General features: G+C 45.6%; 1 protein-coding gene across 1 annotated transcript in view; it reads right to left on the reverse strand.

Annotated features, from left to right (window-relative positions):
* Nucleotides 1–21,308, reverse strand: part of LOC139551923 (V-set and immunoglobulin domain-containing protein 10-like 2) — a 144,979-nt gene that overhangs the window by 102,972 nt on the left and 20,699 nt on the right. The window contains 2 exon segments of the mRNA XM_071363260.1: nt 9,111–9,386; nt 13,256–13,435. Coding sequence (XP_071219361.1) covers nt 9,111–9,386; nt 13,256–13,435 — 456 coding nt within the window.

The raw sequence follows: 21,308 nt of genomic DNA on the forward strand, positions 1-21,308 counted from the left end.
TGAAACTGACTTTTTTGGGAAATAAAGAAGGACTTTATCGAACAAAAGGACCATTTTTTATGTAGCTGGGACTCTTGTGATTGCAACCAGATGAAGATCTTCAAAGGTAAGTTACTTATTTTATCGCTATTTCTGACTTTCGTGACACATCTGCTTGGTTGGAAAATGTATGTAATGCTTTTGTGTGCCGGGCGCTGTCCTCAAATAATCGCATGGTGTGCTTTCGCCGTAAAGCCTTTTTGAAATCTGACAACGCGGCTGGATTAAGAAGAAGTTAAGCTGTTAAATGATGTATGACACTTGTATTTTCATGAATGTTTAATATTACGATTTCTGTCATTTGAATTTGGCGCTCTGCAATTTCACCGGATGATGGGTCAGGTGGGACGGTAGCGTCCCAATGATCCGTAACAAGTTAAATAATAAATCAAAAAGAAAAAGATAGGTTTCCCCCATGAGACCCTCTCTGGGATACCGTCTTCTGGGCTCCGGGTCTTGTCGGGAACAAAAACTGAACTCCCTCCTCATGCCTCTGCAGCTGTCCCCAACTATATGGGAGTCCTTTCCTTCCCCACTCTCCCTGTGTGCTGCCATTCTGGCAGCTTTATGGGCCTTGCACAGCTGGTGAGCAATCAGCCCTTGATTACTCACCAGCTCCCAATCAGCCCCAATTAGACATGGCCGGAGAGCCCGTCGAGACCTGGCCCATCCAGCAGATGGAGCCATCGCCTCGTGATGTATACTCCGTCTGTCACCAGGCCTTGACGAGTCTACCTCTGGTGGCTGACCTGCTGTACGCCACAACACACGCTTTCCGATTTGTTCCTGCCGTACATACCTACACGTACGCTACGGTCACAAGACGCAGGCCTCCTAATTGTCCTTAGAATTTCTAAGCCAACAGCTGGAGTCAGGGCATTCTCCTGTAGAGCTCTATTTTTATGGAATGGTCTGCCTACCCATGTGAGAGACGCAGTCTCGGTCTCAACCTTTAAGTCTATACTGAAGACTCATCTCTTCAGTAGGTCATATGATTGAGTGTAGTCTGGCCCAGGAGTGTGAAGGTGAACGGAAAAAGCTCTGGAGCAACGAACCGCCCTTGCTGTCTCTGCCTGGCCGGTTCCCCTCTCTCCACTGGGATTCTCTGCCTCTAACCCTATTACAGGGGCTGAGTCACTGGCTTACTGGTGCTCTTCCATGCTGTCCCTAGGAGGGGTGCGTCACTTGAGTGGGTTGAGTCACTGACGTGATTTTCCTGTCTGGGTTGGCGTCCCCCCCTTGGGTTGTGCAGTGGCGGAGATCTTTGTGGGCTATACTCGGCCTTGTCTCAGGATGGTAAGTTGGTGGTTGAACATATCCCTCTAGTGGTGTGGGGGCTGTGCTTTGGCAAAGTGGGTGGGGTTATATCCTGCCTCATTGGCCCTGTCCGGGGGTATCATCAGATGGGGCCACAGTGTCTCCTGACCCCTCCTGTCTCAGCCTCCAGTATTTATGCTGCAGTAGTTTATGTGTCGGGGGGCTAGGGTCAGTCTGTTATATCTGGAGTACTTCTCCTGTCTTATCCGGTGTCTGTGAATTTCAGTATGCTCTCTCTAATTCTCTCGTTCTCTTTTTCTTTCTCTCTCTCGGAGGACCTGAGCCCTAGGACCATGCCTCAGGACTACCTGGCATGATGACTCCTTGCTGTCCCCAGTCCACCTGGCCGTGCTGTTGCTCCAGTTTCAACTGTTCTGCCTGCGGCTATGGAACCCTGACCTGTTCACCGGACGTGCTACCTGTCCCAGACCTGCTGTTTTCAACTCTCTAGAGACAGCAGGAGCGGTAGAGATACTCTTAATGATCGGCTATGAAAAGCCAACTGACATTTACTCCTGAGGTGCTGACTTGTTGCACCCTCGACAACTACTGTGATTAATTATTATTTGACCATGCTGGTCATTTATGAACATTTGAACATCTTGGCCATGTTCTGTTATAATCTCCACCCGGCACAGCCAGAAGAGGACTGGCCACCCCTCATAGCCTGGTTCCTCTCTAGGTTTCTCCCTAGGTTTTGGCCTTTCTAGGGAGTTTTTCCTAGCCACCGTGCTTCTACACCTGCATTGCTTGCTGTTTGGGGTTTTAGGCTGGGTTTCTGTACAGCACTTTGAGATATCAGCTGATGTAAGAAGGGCTATATAAATACATTTGATTTGATTTGATTTGGTGGAGGTAGACGCATCAGAGGTTGGTGTTGGAGCTGTACTGTCTCAGAGGGGTGAAGACAAGAAGCTTCACCCTTGCGCCTTCTTCTCACACCGGCTTACCCCGGGCCAAGAGGAACTACGATGTGGGGGATCGTGAACTCCTAGCGGTTAAGATGGCATTGAAGGAATGGAGACACTGGCTCGAGGGGGGCTTCTCAACCGTTTCAAGTGCTTACGGACCACAAAAATCTGGAGTATATCCAGCAGGCGAAGCGGTTGAACTCCAGACAAGCTCGATGGTCTCTTTTCCTCAATCGATTCCAGTTTATCCTCACCTATCGGCCCGGGTCGAAGAATCACAAACCAGATGCCTTGTCTCGAGAAGATACTGACATGCCTGTCCTTCCTGCCGCTAATATTGTCGCCCCAATCTCGTGGCAAGTTGAGGATACCGTGAGACGAGCTCAAGCTATCGAACCGGGTCCGAAAGGAGGTCCTGCCAATCGGTTGTTTGTCCCCAAGGCAGCGAGGACCCAGGTCCTTCTGTGGGGGCACTCCTCTCGCCTCACCTGTCACCCGGGCGTAGGTCGCACCTTGGAGTTCATCCAGCAAAAGTTCTGGTGACCCACCATAAAAGAAGACATTGCCACTTTCGTCAAGGCCTGTCCCGTGTGCTGCCAGGGCAAATCTTCTCACCTCCGCCTTCAAGGACTCCTTCACCCTTTATCTATTCCCCACCAACCCTGGTCCCATATCTCGTTGGACTTTATTACTGGCCTTCCTCCGTCCCATGGTAATACTACTATCCTAGTCATCATCGACAGGTTTTCTAAGGCGGCCAGGTTCGTCCCCTTGACTAAGTTACCTTCTGCCAAGGAAACGGCTGAGTTGGTAATTAACCATGTGTTCCGAGTCTTCGGCATTCCTCAAGATATGGTTTCCGACAGAGGTCCCCAGTTCGCCTCAAGGTTTTGGAAGGCCTTCTGCCAACTCATAGGGGCCACAGCCAGTCTATCTTCAGGGTACCACCCGGAGTCCAACGGCAAAACCGAGAGGATGAATCAAGAGCTGGAAACTGCCCTCAGATGTATGGCCTCCAACAATCCGTCCACATGGTCGTCCTTCATTGTTTGGGCCGAGTACGCGCACAACACCTTGCGCTCCTCCTCCACTGGTATGTCCCCGCACGAGAGTCAGTTTGGCTATGCCCCTCCATTGTTCCCGGACCAGGAGGCAGAAGTCGGAGTGCCTTCAGCCTTGAAGTTCATCAGACGCTGTCGGCTTACGTGGAGGAAGACCCGTCTTAATCTTCTGCGTTCCTCACAGCGGTACCAACGACAAGCCAACAGACGTCGCCGTCCCGGGCCTACCCTGCGCCCCGGCCAGAGAGTCTGGCTCTCCACAAAAAACTTACCGCTACGGGTGGAGTCTCGCAAGCTGTCCCAGAAATACATCGGTCCCTTTAAGGTTGCCAGGAGAGTGAACCCCGTTACATATCGCCTGCACTTACCCAGATCCCTTAAGATTAATCCCACGTTTCACATTTCCTTATTAAAACCTGTTGTTTTTTCTCCCCTTGTCCCGACAGGCAGACCTCCCCCTCCGCCCCGTGTCATCGGAGGCCAGCCGGCTTATACCGTCCATCGGATACTGGATTCCCGCCGGGTGCAGCGGTCCTGGCAGTATCTGGTGGACTGGGAAGGCTACGGTCCCGAGGAGCGCTCCTGGGTTCCTGCCAAAGACATACTGGACCCTGACCTCATTCGACAGTTCAGGGTCCTCCACCCCGAGAAAGCTGGTAGGAACGTCAGGAGCCGTTCCTAGGGGGGGATTCTGTCAGGATTTGGCCAGGATTGTTCCGGTTTTGGCCACTAGATGCCCCCATTGTGCTTTTTTGACCCTTTTGTTTTCCCTTGTTTCCAGTTATTATTTGCACCTGTGCCTCGTTTCCCTTGAATGTATTTAAACCCTTAATTTTCCTCAGTTCTTTGCTCTGTGTTTGAATGTTAGCACCCAGCCCTAGCGATGCTGTGAACATTTGTTGCTCCAGTTGGACTCTCTTGTGGTACTCTGTTTTTGTTCTCATTTATTTATTTTTTGATTATTCTTTTGAGGCTTTTTCCTGCTGTACCTACCACCTTGTGGGTTTACCTTTTGACTTGGAGGATTACCTTTTTCTCTTGGAATTACTTTTGACGTTGTGGATTTATATTTTTGCCTGAAGAACTTTCCTTTTTACTTTATTAAAACAACGTCTCAAGTACTGCTGTGTCTGCCTCATCTTCTGGGTTCTCAGTTTGCTAAGTGACTGTTTCTCACACCGGAGACCCGAGTACGTAACCGGGTCCTGACAGTTACAAACACACTACGTTACCCAAGGTACGCAACACACACACACTACGTTACAAACACACACTATGTTATACACACTACATCAGCAAAGTATCCTCTCTCTAGCCCCATTTATGCCTGGTTCTAGGGTTCAGAGTTAGGGGTAGTGTGTAGGGTTTAGGGTGCAGTGTGTAGTGCGTATACTGACGACTAGGGCTGATAAACAATTCATTTATTAATGCGATTAATCTCATGATTTCTGTAGTTAATTCCGATTTAATTGCAATTTTAAAATTTGCTCAAATTTAAAAAGCAATGCATTGAGTTCCAGGCATACTATGCGTTGATTGTAAGGGACGGAAACACAACATATCTGTATAAGAATGTTTTTTTAACAGCTATTAATGCTCCCAATGTTTCAGTAGGCCTTCCCCCTCTTATTAGTGTTTCAGTAGACCTACTTCCTCCTATCAATGTTGCAGTAGACCTAGTCCCTCTTATCAATGTTGCGGTAGGCCTACTCCCTCTTATCAATGTTGCAGTAGGCCTACTCCCTTTATCAATGTTGCAGTAGGCCTACTCCCTCTTATTAGTGTCGCGGTAGGCCTACTCCCTTTATCAATGTTGCAGTAGGCCTACTCCCTTTTATTACGGCTGCGGTACGCCTACTCCCTCTTATTAGTGTTGCGGTAGGCCTACTCCCTCTTATTAGTGTTGCGGTAGGCCTACTCCCTCTTATCAATGTTGCAGTAGGCCTACTCCCTCTTATTGGTGTTGCGGTAGGCCTACTCCCTCTTATCAATGTTTCAGTAGGCCTACTCCCTTTTATTAGTGTTGCAGTAGGCCTACTCCCTCTTATCAATGTTGCAGTAGGCCTACTCCCTCTTATAAGTGTTGCGGTAGGCCTACTCCCTCTATTCAATGTTGCAGTAGGCCTACTCCCTCTTATCAATGTTGCAGTAGGACTACTCCTTCTTATCAATGTTGCAGTAGACCTACTCCCTCTTATTAGTGTTGCAGTAGGCCTACTCTCTCTTATTAGTGTTGCAGTAGGCCTACTCCCTCTTATCAATGTTGCAGTAGGCCTACTCCCTCTTATCAATGTTGCAGTAGGCTTACTCCCTCTTATCAATGTTGCAGTAGGCCTACTCCCTCTTATCAATGTTGCAGTAGGCCTACTCCCTCGTATCAATGTTTCAGTAGGCCTACTCCCTCTTATCAATGTTGCAGTAGGCCTACTCCCTCTTATTATTGTTGCAGTAGGCCTACTCCCTCTTATTAGTGTTGCAGTAGGCCTACTCCCTCTTATCAATGTTACAGTAGGTCTACTCCCTCTTATTAGTGTTGCGGTAGGCCTACTCCCTCTTATCAATGTTTCAGTAGGCCTACTCCCTCTTATTAGTGTTGCAGTAGGCCTACTTCCTCTTATCAATGTTGCAGTAGGCCTACTCCCTCTTATTAGTGTTGCGGTAGGCCTACTCCCTCTTATCAATGTTGCAGTAGGCCTACTCCCTCTTATCAATGTTGCAGTAGGCCTACTCCCTCTTATCAATGTTACAGTAGGCCTACTCCCTCTTATTAGTGTTGCAGTAGGCCTACTCCCTCGTATTAGTGTTGCAGTAGGCCTACTCCCTCTTATCAATGTTGCAGTAGGCCTACTCCCTCTTATCAATGTTGCAGTAGGCCTACTCCCTCTTATCAATGTTGCAGTAGGCCTACTCCCTCTTATTAGTGTTGCAGTAGGCCTACTCCCTCTTATCAATGTTGCAGTAGGCCTACTCCCTCTTATTAGTGTTGCAGTAGGCCTAGTCCCTCTTATCAATGTTTCAGTAGATCTACTCCCTCATTTTTTAAATTTAATTTAAAATTTAACCAAGAAGTGCTCATTGAGATTTGAAATCTCTTTTTCAAGAGCGTCCATGCCTAGATAGACAGCACCAAGTCACTACACCATTACACACAGACAACATGAAATACTACAGGTAATCTAGTAAAAACCACAGGAATCACAGGAGTAGAACACACATTGAACAGCAAATTAAAAACATTGACAGGTCAAGGAATCAGCCTCCAAATCCGTCATCAATGATTTTAAAAGTTCTTCAAGTTTGAAAGTATTTTGTAAGGTGTTCCAAGCTGATTGCGCAGAGTACATAAAAGCCCTTTTACCAAATTCAGTTCGGACATTTGGAACAGTTGGCAGGATAAAGTCCTGCAAACGAAGAGAGTTCTCACCACATTTCTGAACAATAAAAATGCCCAAATAAAATGGTAGTAAACCCAAAATGGCTTTGTAAATAAAAGTATACCAGTGACTGAGCCTACGAGTGATTGGATTTGGATTTTGCAGTTTAAAATAAATCTCAATGCTCCATGGTAAAGTGTAAGAGTTGACACTGGTAGACGAGAAGCGGGTACAGGGAGTGAACATTTAATTACCAACGGACATGGAACAGGGCAGCGTCTGGACAGGAACACATAACGACATCAATGCTGACACAGGGAACAAACGTCGGAGCAGACAGAAGTAGGGAAGGCAATCAACAAAGTGAAGGAGTCCAGGTGAGTCCAGTGAGCGCTAATGCGCGTAATGAAGGGCAGCCCGGTGCTCTCGAGCGCCAGAGAGGGAGAGCGGAGCAGGCGTGATATAAAGGGTGTCAATTAGAAAATACCATTAGTTTAGTTTTGTCAGCATTGAGAATAAGCTTCAATTGACACAAGGTATCTTGAACAGTTTAAAAACAGTTCTGGATGCTTTTGTGAGAGACGAGGCACAACAATAAATAACAGTATCATCAGCAAAACATTGAAGGAGTTGGATCACCCCCTTTAAAAAGTGGTAGGACAAATGCTGATTTCCAGATCCTTGGAATTGCATTACATTCCAGTTTTAGATTGAACAGATACAGTATGTAAGTGGATCAGCTGGTTTGAGAGGGAGAACAGACAGAAGAGGTGTGAGAGGGAGAACAGACAGAAGAGGTGTGAGAAGGAGAACAGACAGAGGAGGTATGAGAGGGAGAACAGACAGAGGAGGTGTGAGAGGGGGAACAGACAGAAGAGGTGTGAGAGGGAGAACAGACAGAGGAGGTATGAGAGGGAGAACAGACAGAAGAGGTGTGAGAGGGAGAACAGACAGAGGAGGTATGAGAGGGAGAACAGACAGAGGAGGTGTGAGAGGGGGAACAGACAGAGGAGGTATGAGAGGGAGAACAGACAGAGGAGGTATGAGAGGGAGAACAGACAGAAGAGGTGTGAGAAGGAGAACAGACAGAGGAGGTATGAGAGGGAGAACAGACAGAGGAGGTGTGAGAGGGAGAACAGACAGAAGAGGTGTGAGAGGGAGAAGAGACAGAGTAGGTGTGAGTGGGGGAACAGACAGAGGAGGTATGAGAGGGGAAACAGACAGAGAAGATATGAGAGGGAGAACAGACAGAAGAGGTGTGAGAGGGAAAACAGACAGAGGAGGTATGAGAGGGGGAACAGACAGAGGAGGTATGAGAGGGGAAACAGACAGAGAAGGTATGAGAGGGAGAACAGACAGAAGAGGTGTGAGAGGGAAAACAGACAGAGGAGGTATGAGAGGGGGAACAGACAGAGGAGGTATGAGAGGGGAAACAGACAGAGGAGGTGTGAGAGGGGGAACAGACAGAGGAGGTGTGAGAGGGAGAACAGACATGGAGGTGTGAGAGGGAGAACAGACATGGAGGTGTGAGAGGGAGAACAGACATGGAGATATGAGAGGGAGAACAGACATGGAGGGGATCCCAATAAAATAATAAAAAATAATAAATACTCCCACACCCTCTCTCACTTACTACCTCTCTTAAACACATCGTTTCTCAAACATACACATACACCCCACTCTTGCATCCTACCTTTGAACCACATCTCTTTGAGCAGCGTAAGTGGTCAGGTTATCAGTTTGTTATCTAGCAAGCTAGCTAGCTATGTAGCATGACTGAAATGTTGTTTGTTATCTAGCAAGCTAGCTAGCTATGTAGCATGACTAAAATGTGGTTTGTTATCAAACCAAAAAATAGCGGCCTGCGAGTAGTTTGAAACGACCCACTACATGGTTAATTTAAACTGACGTTATATAAATGCTTACGAATCCGCTGTAGAAAGAAAAAACTAACTTTTGAATGATTTGGACTAAAGGCACAGCTATGCAATTGCCCAAGAATTTAATGTAGTCTGTAGCAGTGTTTCGTGTTGTGATGTGCTTAAAAGCTCCAAGCGGAAACATTTTGGCTAAAAAAAGGTTCAGTGCGGTAAAGAGATGGAGATGCAATTGACAGCAGTTTAAAAAATTACGCCGCCAATCATGTCTTGCGTTAATAATTTATTAACGATAGCAGGCTAGGTGTTAACTTTGACAGGCCTAATACTAACAGATGATTTCACTCCAGATGGGTTAGAAGTTAGGGTTCATCATTACAGGTAGTGTGTAGGGTTTAGGGTGAAGTGTTCGGTGTGTAGTGCGTATACTAACAGATAATGTCCCCCCCAGATGGGTTAGTTAGGGTTCATCATTACAGGTAGTGTGTAGGGTTTAGGGTGAAGTGTTCGGTGTGTAGTGCGTATACTAACAGATGATGTCCAGCCAGATGCGGTCGGACCGTTCCTGGTTGACCTGGTTCCGGGCCACACAACGGTACCAGCCTGTGTGGTTACGGTTGACTTCTGTCATGTTGAACATGCTGCTGTTGCCCTGGGAGATGGTGCTGACCAATCCGCTGTGTGTCTCATGCTCCCACAAGAAGTAAAGCGACCCTGTGCCGTTCTCCAGGCCGCAGCGCAGCCACACCAAAGATCCCTCCGCCGGAGACGCATCACTCAGCAGAATATAGGGTTTACTGACAGGGACTACACACACACACACGCATGTACACACACACACACACACACACACACACACACACACACACACACACACACACACACACACACACACACACACACACACACACACACACACACACACACACACACAGACACACACACAGACACAGACACACACACACACACACACACATACATATTAGTGTAGTAGTGGTAGTAGTAGTAATTGTTGTAGCAGTTGTAGTAGTAATAGTAATATTAGTTGTAATAGTAGTAGTAGTAGTAGTAGTAGAAATACAGTAGTAGTAGTAGTAGCAGTAATAGTAGTAGTAGCATTACTCATAGTAGTAGTAGTAGTAGTAGTAGCAGTAGTAGTAACAGTAGTGGTAGTAGTAGCAGAAGTAGTACAGTCATACTAGTACATTAGTATTATTAGTAGAAGGTGTAGAAGCAGTAGTAGTAGTAGTAGTAGTAGTAGTAGTAGTAGTAGTAGTAGTAGTAGTAGTAGTAGTAGTAGTAGTATTAGTAGTAGTAGCAGCAGCAGTAGTAGTGGTATAGTAGTAGTAGTAGTGGTAGTAGTAGTAGTAGTAGTAGCTGTAGTAGTAGTAGTGGTGGTAGTAGTAGTAGTAATAGTAGTAGTAGTAGTATTTTTTTTGACATTTTTATTTTATTTAACCGTTATTTAACTAGGCAAGTCAGTTAATAAGATGATAAGATGGCACTGAAGAGGATGGCTGACCTTAAACATGCTCCTAACCAACTGTGCTATTTTCATTTTTTAACTTATTTTGTACATAAGGTAGATACTACCGTCTCCTATGACTGCAATAACTTCTGGCCATCAGAACAGCGATTACTCACCACGAACTGGAAGAAACTTTTTCCCTTAACAAGTCCGACGAGTAGGATATACTGCTTTCCTGGGAACAGGCCCAAATCCCTGTCATTTGCGTGAAGAAAAGACTGAGGAAAAGAGGGCGCAGATCGGGGTGCCTTCTGAGAATCCGTAGGCGAGCGAGTAAACTCACCCTGCCATCCGTTCTACTTGCTAACATGCAATCATTGGAAAATAAAAGTGATGACCTACGATTAAGATTATCCTACCAATTGGACATTAAAAGTTGTAACATCTTATGTTTCACTGAGTTGTGGCTGAATGAAGACACGGATAGTATAGAGCTGGCAGGATTTTCCATGCACCGGCAGAACAGTAAGACGAGGGATGAACAGTCTGGTAAGACGAGGGATGGAGGTGTGTGTCTTTTTGTCAATAACAGCTGGTGTGCGATGTCCTATATTAAAAGAAGTCTCGAGGTATTGCTCGCCTGAGGTAGAGTACCTCATGATAATCTGTAGACCACACTATCTACCAAGAGAGTTCTCATCTATATTGTTTGTAGCTGTCTATTTCAAACCACAGACCGATGCTGGCACTAAGACCGCAATAAACAATAAACTCTATAAGTCCATAAGCAAACAACAAAATGCTCATCCAGAAATCAGTTTTACCACATTTTTACCAGGATGTCACATGTGCAACCAGAGAAAAAAAAACTCTAGACCACCTTTACTCCACACACAGAGATGCGTACAAAGCTCTCCCCCGCCCTCCATTTGGCAAATCTGACCATATTCTATCCTCCTGATTCCTGCTTACAAGCAAAAACTAAAGCAGGAAGTACCAGTGACTCGCTCAATACGGAAGTGGTCAGATGACGCGGATATTACGCTGCAGGACTGTTTTGCCAGCACAGACTGGAATATGTTCCGGGATTCATCCAATGGTATTGAGGAGTATACCACCTCAGTCATCAGCTTCATCAATAAGTGCATCGACGAAGTCGTCCCCACAGTGATCGTACACACATATCCCAAACAGAAGCCATGGATTACAGGCAACATCCGCATCGAGCTAAAGGCTAGAGCTGCCGCTTTCAAGGAGTGGGAGACTAATCCGTTATGCCCTCAGACGAACCATCAAACAAGCAAAGCGTCAATACAGGATTAAGATTGAATCCTACTACACTGGCTCTGATGCTCGTTGGATGCGGCAGGGCTTGAAAACTATTACGGACTACAAAGGGAAACCCAGACGCGAGCTGCCCAGTAACGCGAGCCTACCGGACGAGCTAAAAGCCTTTTTTATGCTCGCTTCAAGGCAAGCAACACTGAAGCATGCATGAGAGAACCAGCTGTTCTGGATGACTGTGTGATAATGCTCTCAGTACCCAATGTGAGCAAGACCTTTAAACAGGTCAACATTCACAAAGCCGCGGGGCCAGACAGATTACCAGGATGTGTACTCAATTACTCATTACCAGGACGTGTACTCAAAGTTGTCATTACCAGGACATGTATTGACATTTTCAAACTCTCCCTGATCGAGTCTGTAATAACTACATGTTTCCAGCAGACCACCATAGTCCCTGTGCCCAAGGAAGTGAAGGTAACCTGCCTAAATGATTACCGCCCCGTAGCACTCATGTCGGTAGCCATGAAGTGCTTTGAAAGGCTGGTCATGGCTCACATCAACAGCATCCTCCCGGATACCCTAGACCCACTCCAATTCGCATACCACCCCAACAGATCCACAGATGACGCAACCTCAATCGCACTCAACACTGCCCTTTTCCACCTGGACAAAAGGAACAACTAAGTGAGAATGCTGTTCATTGTCTACAGCTCAGCATTCAACAACATAGTGCCCATGAAACTCATCACTAAGCTAAGGACCGTGGGACTAAACACCTCCCTCTGCAACTGGATCCTGGACCTCCTGACGGGCCGCACCCAGGTGGTAAGGGTAGGCAACATCACGTCTGCCACGCTGATCCTCAACATTGGGGCCCCTCAGGGGTGTGTACTTAGTCACCTCCTGTACTCCCTGTTCACCCACGACCCCGTGGCCAAACATGACTCCAACACCATTATTACGTTTGCTGACGACACAACAGTGTTAGGACTGATCACCGACAACCACAGGGAGGAGGTCAGAGAACAGTGTGCTGCCAGGACAACAACCTCTCCCCCAATGTGAGCAAGACAAAGGAGCTGATCGTGGACTACAGGAAAAGACGGGCCGAACATCGACGGGGCTGTAGTGGAGCGAGTCGAGAGTTTCAAGTTCCTTGGTGTCCACATCACCAACTAACTATCATGGTCCAAACACATCAAGACAGTCATGAAGAGGGCAGGACAAAACCTTTTCCCCCTCAGGAGACTGAAAAGAATTGGCATGGGTCCGCAGATCCTCAAAAGGTTCTTCAACTGCACCATTGAGAGCATCTTGACCGGTTGCATCCCCGCCTGGTATGACAAATGCTTGGCATCTGACCGTAAGGCGCTACAGAGGGTAGTGTGTATGGCCCAGTACATCACTGGAGCCAAGATTCCTGCCATCCAGGACCTATATACTAGGCGGTGTCAGAGGAAAGCCCATCAAATTGTCAGAGACTCCAGTCACCCAAGTCATAGACTGTTTTCTCTGCTACCGCATGGCAAGCGATACCGGAGCGCCAAGTTTATGACCAAACAACTTATTAACAGCTGCTACACCCAAGCCATAAGACTGCTGAACAATTTTTCAAATGGGCACCCGGACTATTAACACTGACTCTCCCCCCCTTTTTTTTTAACTGCTGCTACTCGCTGTTTATTATCTACGCATAGTCACTTTACCCATACCTACATGTACACATGACCTCAACTAACCTGTACACCCTCACACTGACTCTGTACCTGTACCCCCTGTACATAGCCTCGTTATTGTTAAGTAGTAGTTTTAGTATTGTTAGTAGTAGTAGTGGTAGTAGCAGTAGTAATAGTATTATAGTGGTAGTAGTAGAAGTAGCAGTAGAAGTAGCAGCAGTAGCAGTAGTAGCACTATATCTTACCCAGTACCCGTAGATGTATGTAGTAGTAGTATAGCTTGGCTCCCTGCTCTGTGTCGTAGAGAGCCTGGCAAGTGTAGAGGCCCTCGGCAGCCAATGGGAGGCGCTCTATACTCAGAGAGGCGGCGCCAGAGATCACCTGAAGGTCTCCTAGACTCTGGGCCAGCTTCTGCAGCTTAGGGCCTAAAAAAATACATAATAATAAACATAATAATAAAACATATTATAAATACCAATAGAAATAATAATACAATTAATTTTCATAATAATAATCATCATAATGATCCTCTTCCTCCTCCTGCTACTACTACTACTACTACTACTAATACTGCTAATATTGCTGCTGCTACTGCTACTGCTGCTACTGCTACTGTTGCTACTACTACTGCTACTAGTGCTACTACTACTACTACTATTACTACTACTACTGCTGCTGCTACTGCAACTGCTGCTACTGCTACTTTTGCTACTACTTCTACTACTGCTACTACTACTACTACTACTACTACTGCTGCTGCTACGGATGCTACTACTACCATTACTACTACTACCACCACCACAACTGCTACTACTACTACTACCATTACTACTACTACCACCACCACAACTGATATTACTACTACTACTACTACTACTACTACCACTACTACTATTACTGCTACTACTAATGCTACTACCACCATTACTACTACTGCTAATACTACTACTACTACTACTACTACTACTACTACTACTGCTACTACTACTTTTACTTCTACCACTACTACTACTACCACCACTACTACTATTACTACCACTACTACTACTGCTACTGCTACTACTACTACCACTACTACCGCTACTGCTACTGCTACTACCACTACTACTGCTACTGCTGCCACTACCACTACTACCACTACTACTATTACTGCTACTACTAATACTACTACTGCTACTACTACTGCTACTACTACTACTACTACTACTACTACTACTACTTCTACTACTAATAATAATGATTTTGCAGCTTGAGTCCTTCAAAAAATATAATAATAATAATACATTAATATTATTTTCAATAATAATAGCGATAATAACAATTCGCACAATACTATGATCAATATATATACGGTATAGTGCACTGTTAAAACACAAACACTTAACCCTTAACACTGGTGGGAATTGGCCTAAATGGGTAGTTCTAAATTGAAATGTTTCTTACAGAAGAAATATGAAAGGGAACAGTTAGGAGTTCATGGGAAATTATTAGCCCAAAGGTGAGTACCTGACACAAGTCTTAACACTGTTGATTGAGTGTGCATTTTACATTTTCTGTACTTTTCGCCACATTTGTTGATAACGAAGTCCTAAAATACTCTGAATACATTCAGTAACACAATAAGACTATTCCTGGAAAATTTGGGGTGCAACATAAGACAAAAAAGGGTTTGAGTGAGAGGACTAACTGGTGTTTTCAAGTGCCTCCACACATCTCCAAAGTGTGCACAGTTCCTAAGCAATTTCAATGCACTTTTAGAACAAAGAAGTCTTCAACTATAAGATACTTTTTTGAGCTCTCCTAGCTGTGTCAATGAGAAACCAAAGCAAGCACACTTACAGTTGTTTAGTTTGGAACACAACCTTGAATCCCCGCCATCACAAAATTACTGTTGTTGTTTACACAACCATAAAATTGTCCATTACCAATCACAATCTTGGTCAGGTGGGTATGCTTTTAAAGCTTGTTCTATTACCAACATGACCAGCTAATGTATAAAATACGGAAGTTGAAGCTCATTTACTTCAATTCTGTACAATTAAAAAACTTTAAAAGGCTATTTGGAGAACAACAAAAAGAATCAAAAATGACCCCAGCCATTATCACCTAGGTTCCTTCACCTCAGTCCATCTACAAACACATAGGCTATCAGTTATACAGCTGTAATGGAGGGAAATATGATAAATGATTCTCACTGACACGTAGCATCATCGACGAAATGAAAACATAGCACATTTTTAGAACTGTATTGTTTGCATTTTGATTGTATTTTAATGTAGGACTGTAGGTGTCACGATCGTCTTGAGGTGAAAGAGTGGACCAAGGCGCAGCGTGATATGAATACATCCTCTTTAATAAATGAAGATGAAAACGAACACTAATACACACTAAACAAAACAACAAACGACCGTGAAGCTACAAACGAAAGTGCATACACAAGCTACAAACGTTAGACATAGACAATTACCCACACCAGACTAATGGCTGCCTTAAATATGGCTCCCAATCAGAGACAACAATAAACAGCTGTCTCTGATTGAGAACCAAACCAGGCAACCATAGACTTTCCTAAACATCTACACTGAACCCAACCCCATACACTCTACAAAACCCCCTATACAATACAACCACCCAAGACGAGACAAATACACACAAACATCCCCCCTGTCACACCCTGACCTAACCAAAATAATACAGAAAACAAAGATAACTAAGGCCAGGGCGTGACAGTAGGGAAGATAGGTCCTGTGGAGATGTCCATATTGAAACATAGAGTGGTTGTATTTTAATGTAGGACTGTAGGGAAGATAGGTCCTGTGGAGATGTTCATATTGAAACATAGAGTGGTTGTATTTTAATGTTGGCTCATATGGAAAATAGACCATGTGGAGATGTTCATACTGAAACATACAGTGGTTGTATTTTATTGTCAGCCTAGAGGGACGATAGGTCCTGTGGAGATGTCCATATTGAAACCAGCGCCTCATCTGCTTCCAGTGCCAGTTTTTTATCCAACGAGAGACTGGGCCAACGGAAGAGCGGAGGTGGCTGCAGGCACGCGCACTGACGAGATGCTGCACCCGACGTGGTAAGAAGATACGACTACCACAGGCAGAGGGGACCGTTCACACGATTCCAGAACCCACGGGACTGAGTGTCTATAATTTATCAAACAAGATATCGAGCCCTGCCCATATCTCCTTGCTTAATAAAGGGTTATATTTTGTGCCTACAACTCAGTACAATGATTTTGATGTGAAGGTAGACATGTTTAAGTGTTTTTAGAAACATCCATTGAAGGGAATACTTTAGCTCCCCTAATCCTGATATTTCTATTGAACCAGTAGGTTGCTCACCTGCACAGACTCCGACTCCTTTTAGAAGGAAGAGTTATTTTGTACCTCCAGCCAATCGCAATCACTCTATTGAGACATATTGCAGACTTGTTGCAAAATATGTTGTTCATCTCCTTAAGAACAAACAGGAGTACAAGTATTTACAGAATTTACCTAAGGATGAAAAACAAGTTTTCTTGATTTACAATCCTATACGTCAGTCCTTACCCGCCCTGCTGATAAGGGTAATGGATAGGACAGTTGATAAGGGTACTCATGGATAGGACAGTTTATGTAAATGAGTGTCATAGACAACTGCTTGACAACACCTTTTACAAGAAACTCAGAAGTGACCCCAATTCCCAATTTCAGAATATTATCTTTACTGTCCTAGATGGGTATTTAAGTTCTGGTCAGTTAACCAAAAAAGAACATTACTTTTTGGCTATTGAACACCCTAAAATTGCCACTTTCTATACTTTGCCGAAATTACACAAGAATATTACAAAACCTCCAGGGCGCCCTATTGTTCCAGGAATTGATGCAATAACAGCCCTCTTGTAGTGGGCATTGGTGCAGTAACATCCCCTATCTGTAGCGGGCATTGGTGCAGTAACGGCCCTATTGTAGTGGGCATTGATGCAGTAACAGCCCCTATTGTAGTGGGCATTGATGCAATAACAGCCCCTATTGTAGTGGGCATTGGTGCAGTAACGGCCCCTATTGTAGTGGGCATTGATGCAGTAACAGCCCCTATTGTAGTGGGCATTGATGCAGTAACAGCCCTATTGTAGTGGGCATTGATGCAGTAACAGCCCTATTGTACTGGGCATTGGTGCAGTAACGGCCCCTATTGTAGTGGGCATTGATGCAGTAACAGCCCCTATTGTAGCGGGCATTGATGCAGTAACAGTCCTATTGTAGTGGGCATTGATGCAGTAACGGCTCTATTGTAGTGGGAATTGATTCAATAACAGCCCTATTGTAGTGGGCATTGATGCAGTAACAGCCCTATTGTAGTGGGCATTGATGCAGTAACAGCCTTATTGTAGTGGGCATTGATGCAGTAAAGGCCCCTATTGTAGTGGGCATTGATGCAGCAACAGCCCCTATTGTAGTGGGCATTGATGCAGTAACAGCCCTATTGTAGTGGGCATTGATGCAGTAACAGCCCTATTGTAGCGGGCATTGATGCAGTAACAGCCCTATTGTAGTGGGCATTGATGCAGTAACGGCCCCTATTGTAGTGGGCATTGATGGAGTAACAGCCCCTATTGTAGTGGGCATCGATGCAGTAACAGCCCCTATTGTAGTGGGCATTGATGCAGTAACGGCCCATATTGAAGTGGGCATTGATGCAGTAATGGCTCTATTGTAGTGGGCATTGATGCAGTAACAGTCCTATTGTAGTGGGCATTGATGCAGTAATACCCCTATTGTAGTGGGCATTGATGCAGTAACAGCCCCTATTGTAGTGGGTATTGATGCAGTAACAGCCCTATTGTAGTGGGCATTGATGCAGTAACAGCCCCTATTGTAGTGGGTATTGATGCAGTAACAGCCCCTATTGTAGTGGGCATTGATGCAGTAACAGCCCCTATTGTAGTGGGCGTTGATGCAGTAACAGCCCTATTGTAGCGGGCATTGACGCAGTAACAGCCCTATTGTAGTGGGCATTGATGCAGTAACAGCCCCTATTGTAGTGGGCATTGATACAGTCACAGCACTATTGTAGTGGGCATTGATACAGTAACAGCCCTATTGTAGCGGGCATTGATGCAGTAACAGCCCTTATTGTAGTGGGCATTGATGCAATAAAAGCCCGATTGTAGTGGGCATTGATGCAGTAACAGCCCCTATTGTAGCGGGCATTGATGCAGTAACAGCCCCTATTGTAGCGGGCATTGATACAGTAACAGCCCCTATTGTAGTGGGCATTGATGCAGTAACAGCCCTATTGTAGCGGGCATTGATGCAATAACAGCCCTATTGTAGTGGGCATTGATGCAGTAACAGCCCCTATTGTAGTGGGCATTGATGCAATAACAGCCCTATTGTAGTGGGCATTGATGCAGTAACGGCTCTATTGTAGCGGGCATTGATACAGTAACAGCCCTATTGTAGCGGGCACTGATGCCGTAACAGCCCCTATTGTAGTGGGCATTGATGCAGTAACAGCCCCTATTGTAGCATGCATTGATACAGTAACAGCCCCTATTGTAGTGGGCATTGATGCAGTAACAGCCCTATTGTAGTGGGCATTGATGCAGTAACGGCCCTATTGTAGTGGGCATTGATTCAGTAACAGCCCCTATTGTAGTGGGCATTGATGCAGTAACAGCCCCTATTGTAGTGGGCATTGATGCAATAACAGCCCCTATTGTAGTGGGCATTGATGCAGTAACAGCTCTATTGTAGCGGGCATTGATGCAGTAACAGCCCCTATTGTAGTGGGCATTGATGCAGTAACAGCCCTATTGTAGTGGGCATTGATGCAGTAACGGCCCTATTGTAGTGGGCATTGATGCAGTAACAGCTCTATTGTAGCGGGCATTGATGCAGTAACAGCCCCTATTGTAGTGGGCATTGATGCAGTAACAGCCCTATTGTAGTGGGCATTGATGCAGTAACAGCCCCTATTGTAGTGGGCATTGATGCAGTAACAGCCCTATTGTAGCGGGCATTGATGCAGTAACAGCCCCTATTGTAGCGGGCATTGATACAGTAACAGCCCCTATTGTAGTGGGCATTGATGCAGTAACAGCCCTATTGTAGCGGGCATTGATGCAATAACAGCCCTATTGTAGTGGGCATTGATGCAGTAACAGCCCCTATTGTAGTGGGCATTGATGCAATAACAGCCCTATTGTAGTGGGCATTGATGCAGTAACGGCTCTATTGTAGCGGGCATTGATACAGTAACAGCCCTATTGTAGCGGGCACTGATGCCGTAACAGCCCCTATTGTAGTGGGCATTGATGCAGTAACAGCCCTATTGTAGTGGGCATTGATGCAGTAACAGCCCCTATTGTAGTGGGCATTGATGCAGTAACATCCCCTATTGTAGCATGCATTGATACAGTAACAGCCCCTATTGTAGTGGGCATTGATGCAGTAACAGCCCTATTGTAGTGGGCATTGATGCAGTAACGGCCCTATTGTAGTGGGCATTGATTCAGTAACAGCCCCTATTGTAGTGGGCATTGATGCAGTAACAGACCCTATTGTAGTGGGCATTGATGCAATAACAGCCCCTATTGTAGTGGGCATTGATGCAGTAACAGCTCTCCTGTAGCGGGCATTGATGCAGTAACAGCCCCTATTGTAGTGGGCATTGATGCAGTAACAGCCCTATTGTAGTGGGCATTGATGCAGTAACAGCCCCTATTGTAGTGGGCATTGATACAGTAACATCCCCTATTGTAGTGGGCATTGATGCAGTAACAGCTCTATTGTAGCGGGCATTGATGCAGTAACAGCCCCTATTGTAGTGGGCATTGATGCAGTAACAGCCCTATTGTAGTGGGCATTGATGCAGTAACAGCCCCTATTGTAGTGGGCATTGATGCAGTAACAGCCCTATTGTAGTGGACATTGATGCAATAACAGCCCTATTGTAGTGGGCATTGATACAGTAACAGCCCCTATTGTAGTGGGCATTGATGCAGTAACAGCCCCTATTGTAGTGGGCATTGATGCAGTAATGGCTTCTATTGTAGTGGGCATTGATGCAGTAACAGCCCTATTGTAGCGGGCATTGATGCAGTAACAGCCCCTATTGTAGTGGGCATTGATGGAGTAACAGCTCTATTGTAGTGGGCATTGATGCAGTAACAGCCCTTATTGTAGTGGGCATTGATGCAGTAACAGCTCTATTGTAGTGGGCATTGATGCAGTAAGAGCCCTATTGTAGCGGGCATTGATGCAGTAACAGCCCCTATTGTAGTTGGCATTGATGGAGTAACAGCCCTTATTGTAGTGGACATTGATGCAATAACAGCCCTATTGTAGTGGGCATTGATACAGTAACAGTCCCTATTGTAGTGGGCATTGATGCAGAAACAGCCCCTATTGTAGTGGGCATTGATGCAGTAACTGCCCTATTGTGGCGGGCATTGGTGCAGTAACAGCCCCTATTGTAATGGGCATTGATGCAGTAACAGCCCTATTGTAGTGGGCATTGATGCAGTAACAGCCCTATTGTAGTGGGCATTGATGCAGTAACAGCCCTATTGTAGTGGGCATTGATGCAGTGATACTTGCCCTATAGTGGCGGGCAGTTGAATGCAGTAACAGCCCCTATTGTAGTGGGCATTGATACAGTAACAGCCCCTATTGTAGTGGGCATTGATGCAGTAACAGCCCTATTGTAGAGGGCATTGATGCAGTAACAGCCCCTATTGTAGCAGGCATTGATGCAGTAACAGCCCCTATTGTAGCAGGCATTGATGCAGTAACAGCCTCTATTGTAGTGGGCATTGATGCAGTAACAGCCCTTATTGTAGCAGGCATTGATGCAGTAACAGCCTCTATTGTAGTGGGCATTGATGCAGTGAACAGCCCCTATTGTAGCGGGCATTGCTGCAGTAACAGCCCTATTGTAGTGGGCATTGATGCAGTAACAGTCCTATTGTAGTGGGCATTGATGCAGTAACAGCCCCTATTGTAGTGGGCATTGATGCAGTAACAGCCCTATTGTAGTGGGCATTGATGCAGTAACAGCCCTATTGTAGTGGGCATTGATGCAGTAACGGCCCCTATTGTAGTGGGCATTGATGCAGTAACGGCCCTATTGTAGTGGGCATTGATGCAGTAACGGCCCTATTGTAGTGGGCATTGATGCAGTAACAGCCCTATTGTAGTGGGAATTGATGCAGTAACAGCCCCTATTGTAGTGGGACTTGATACAGTAACAGCCCCTATTGTAGTGGGCATTGATGCAGTAACAGCCTTATTGTAGCGG

Source organism: Salvelinus alpinus, chromosome 24, assembly GCF_045679555.1.
Source record: "Salvelinus alpinus chromosome 24, SLU_Salpinus.1, whole genome shotgun sequence".
NCBI classification, from domain to species: Eukaryota; Metazoa; Chordata; class Actinopteri; order Salmoniformes; family Salmonidae; genus Salvelinus; species Salvelinus alpinus.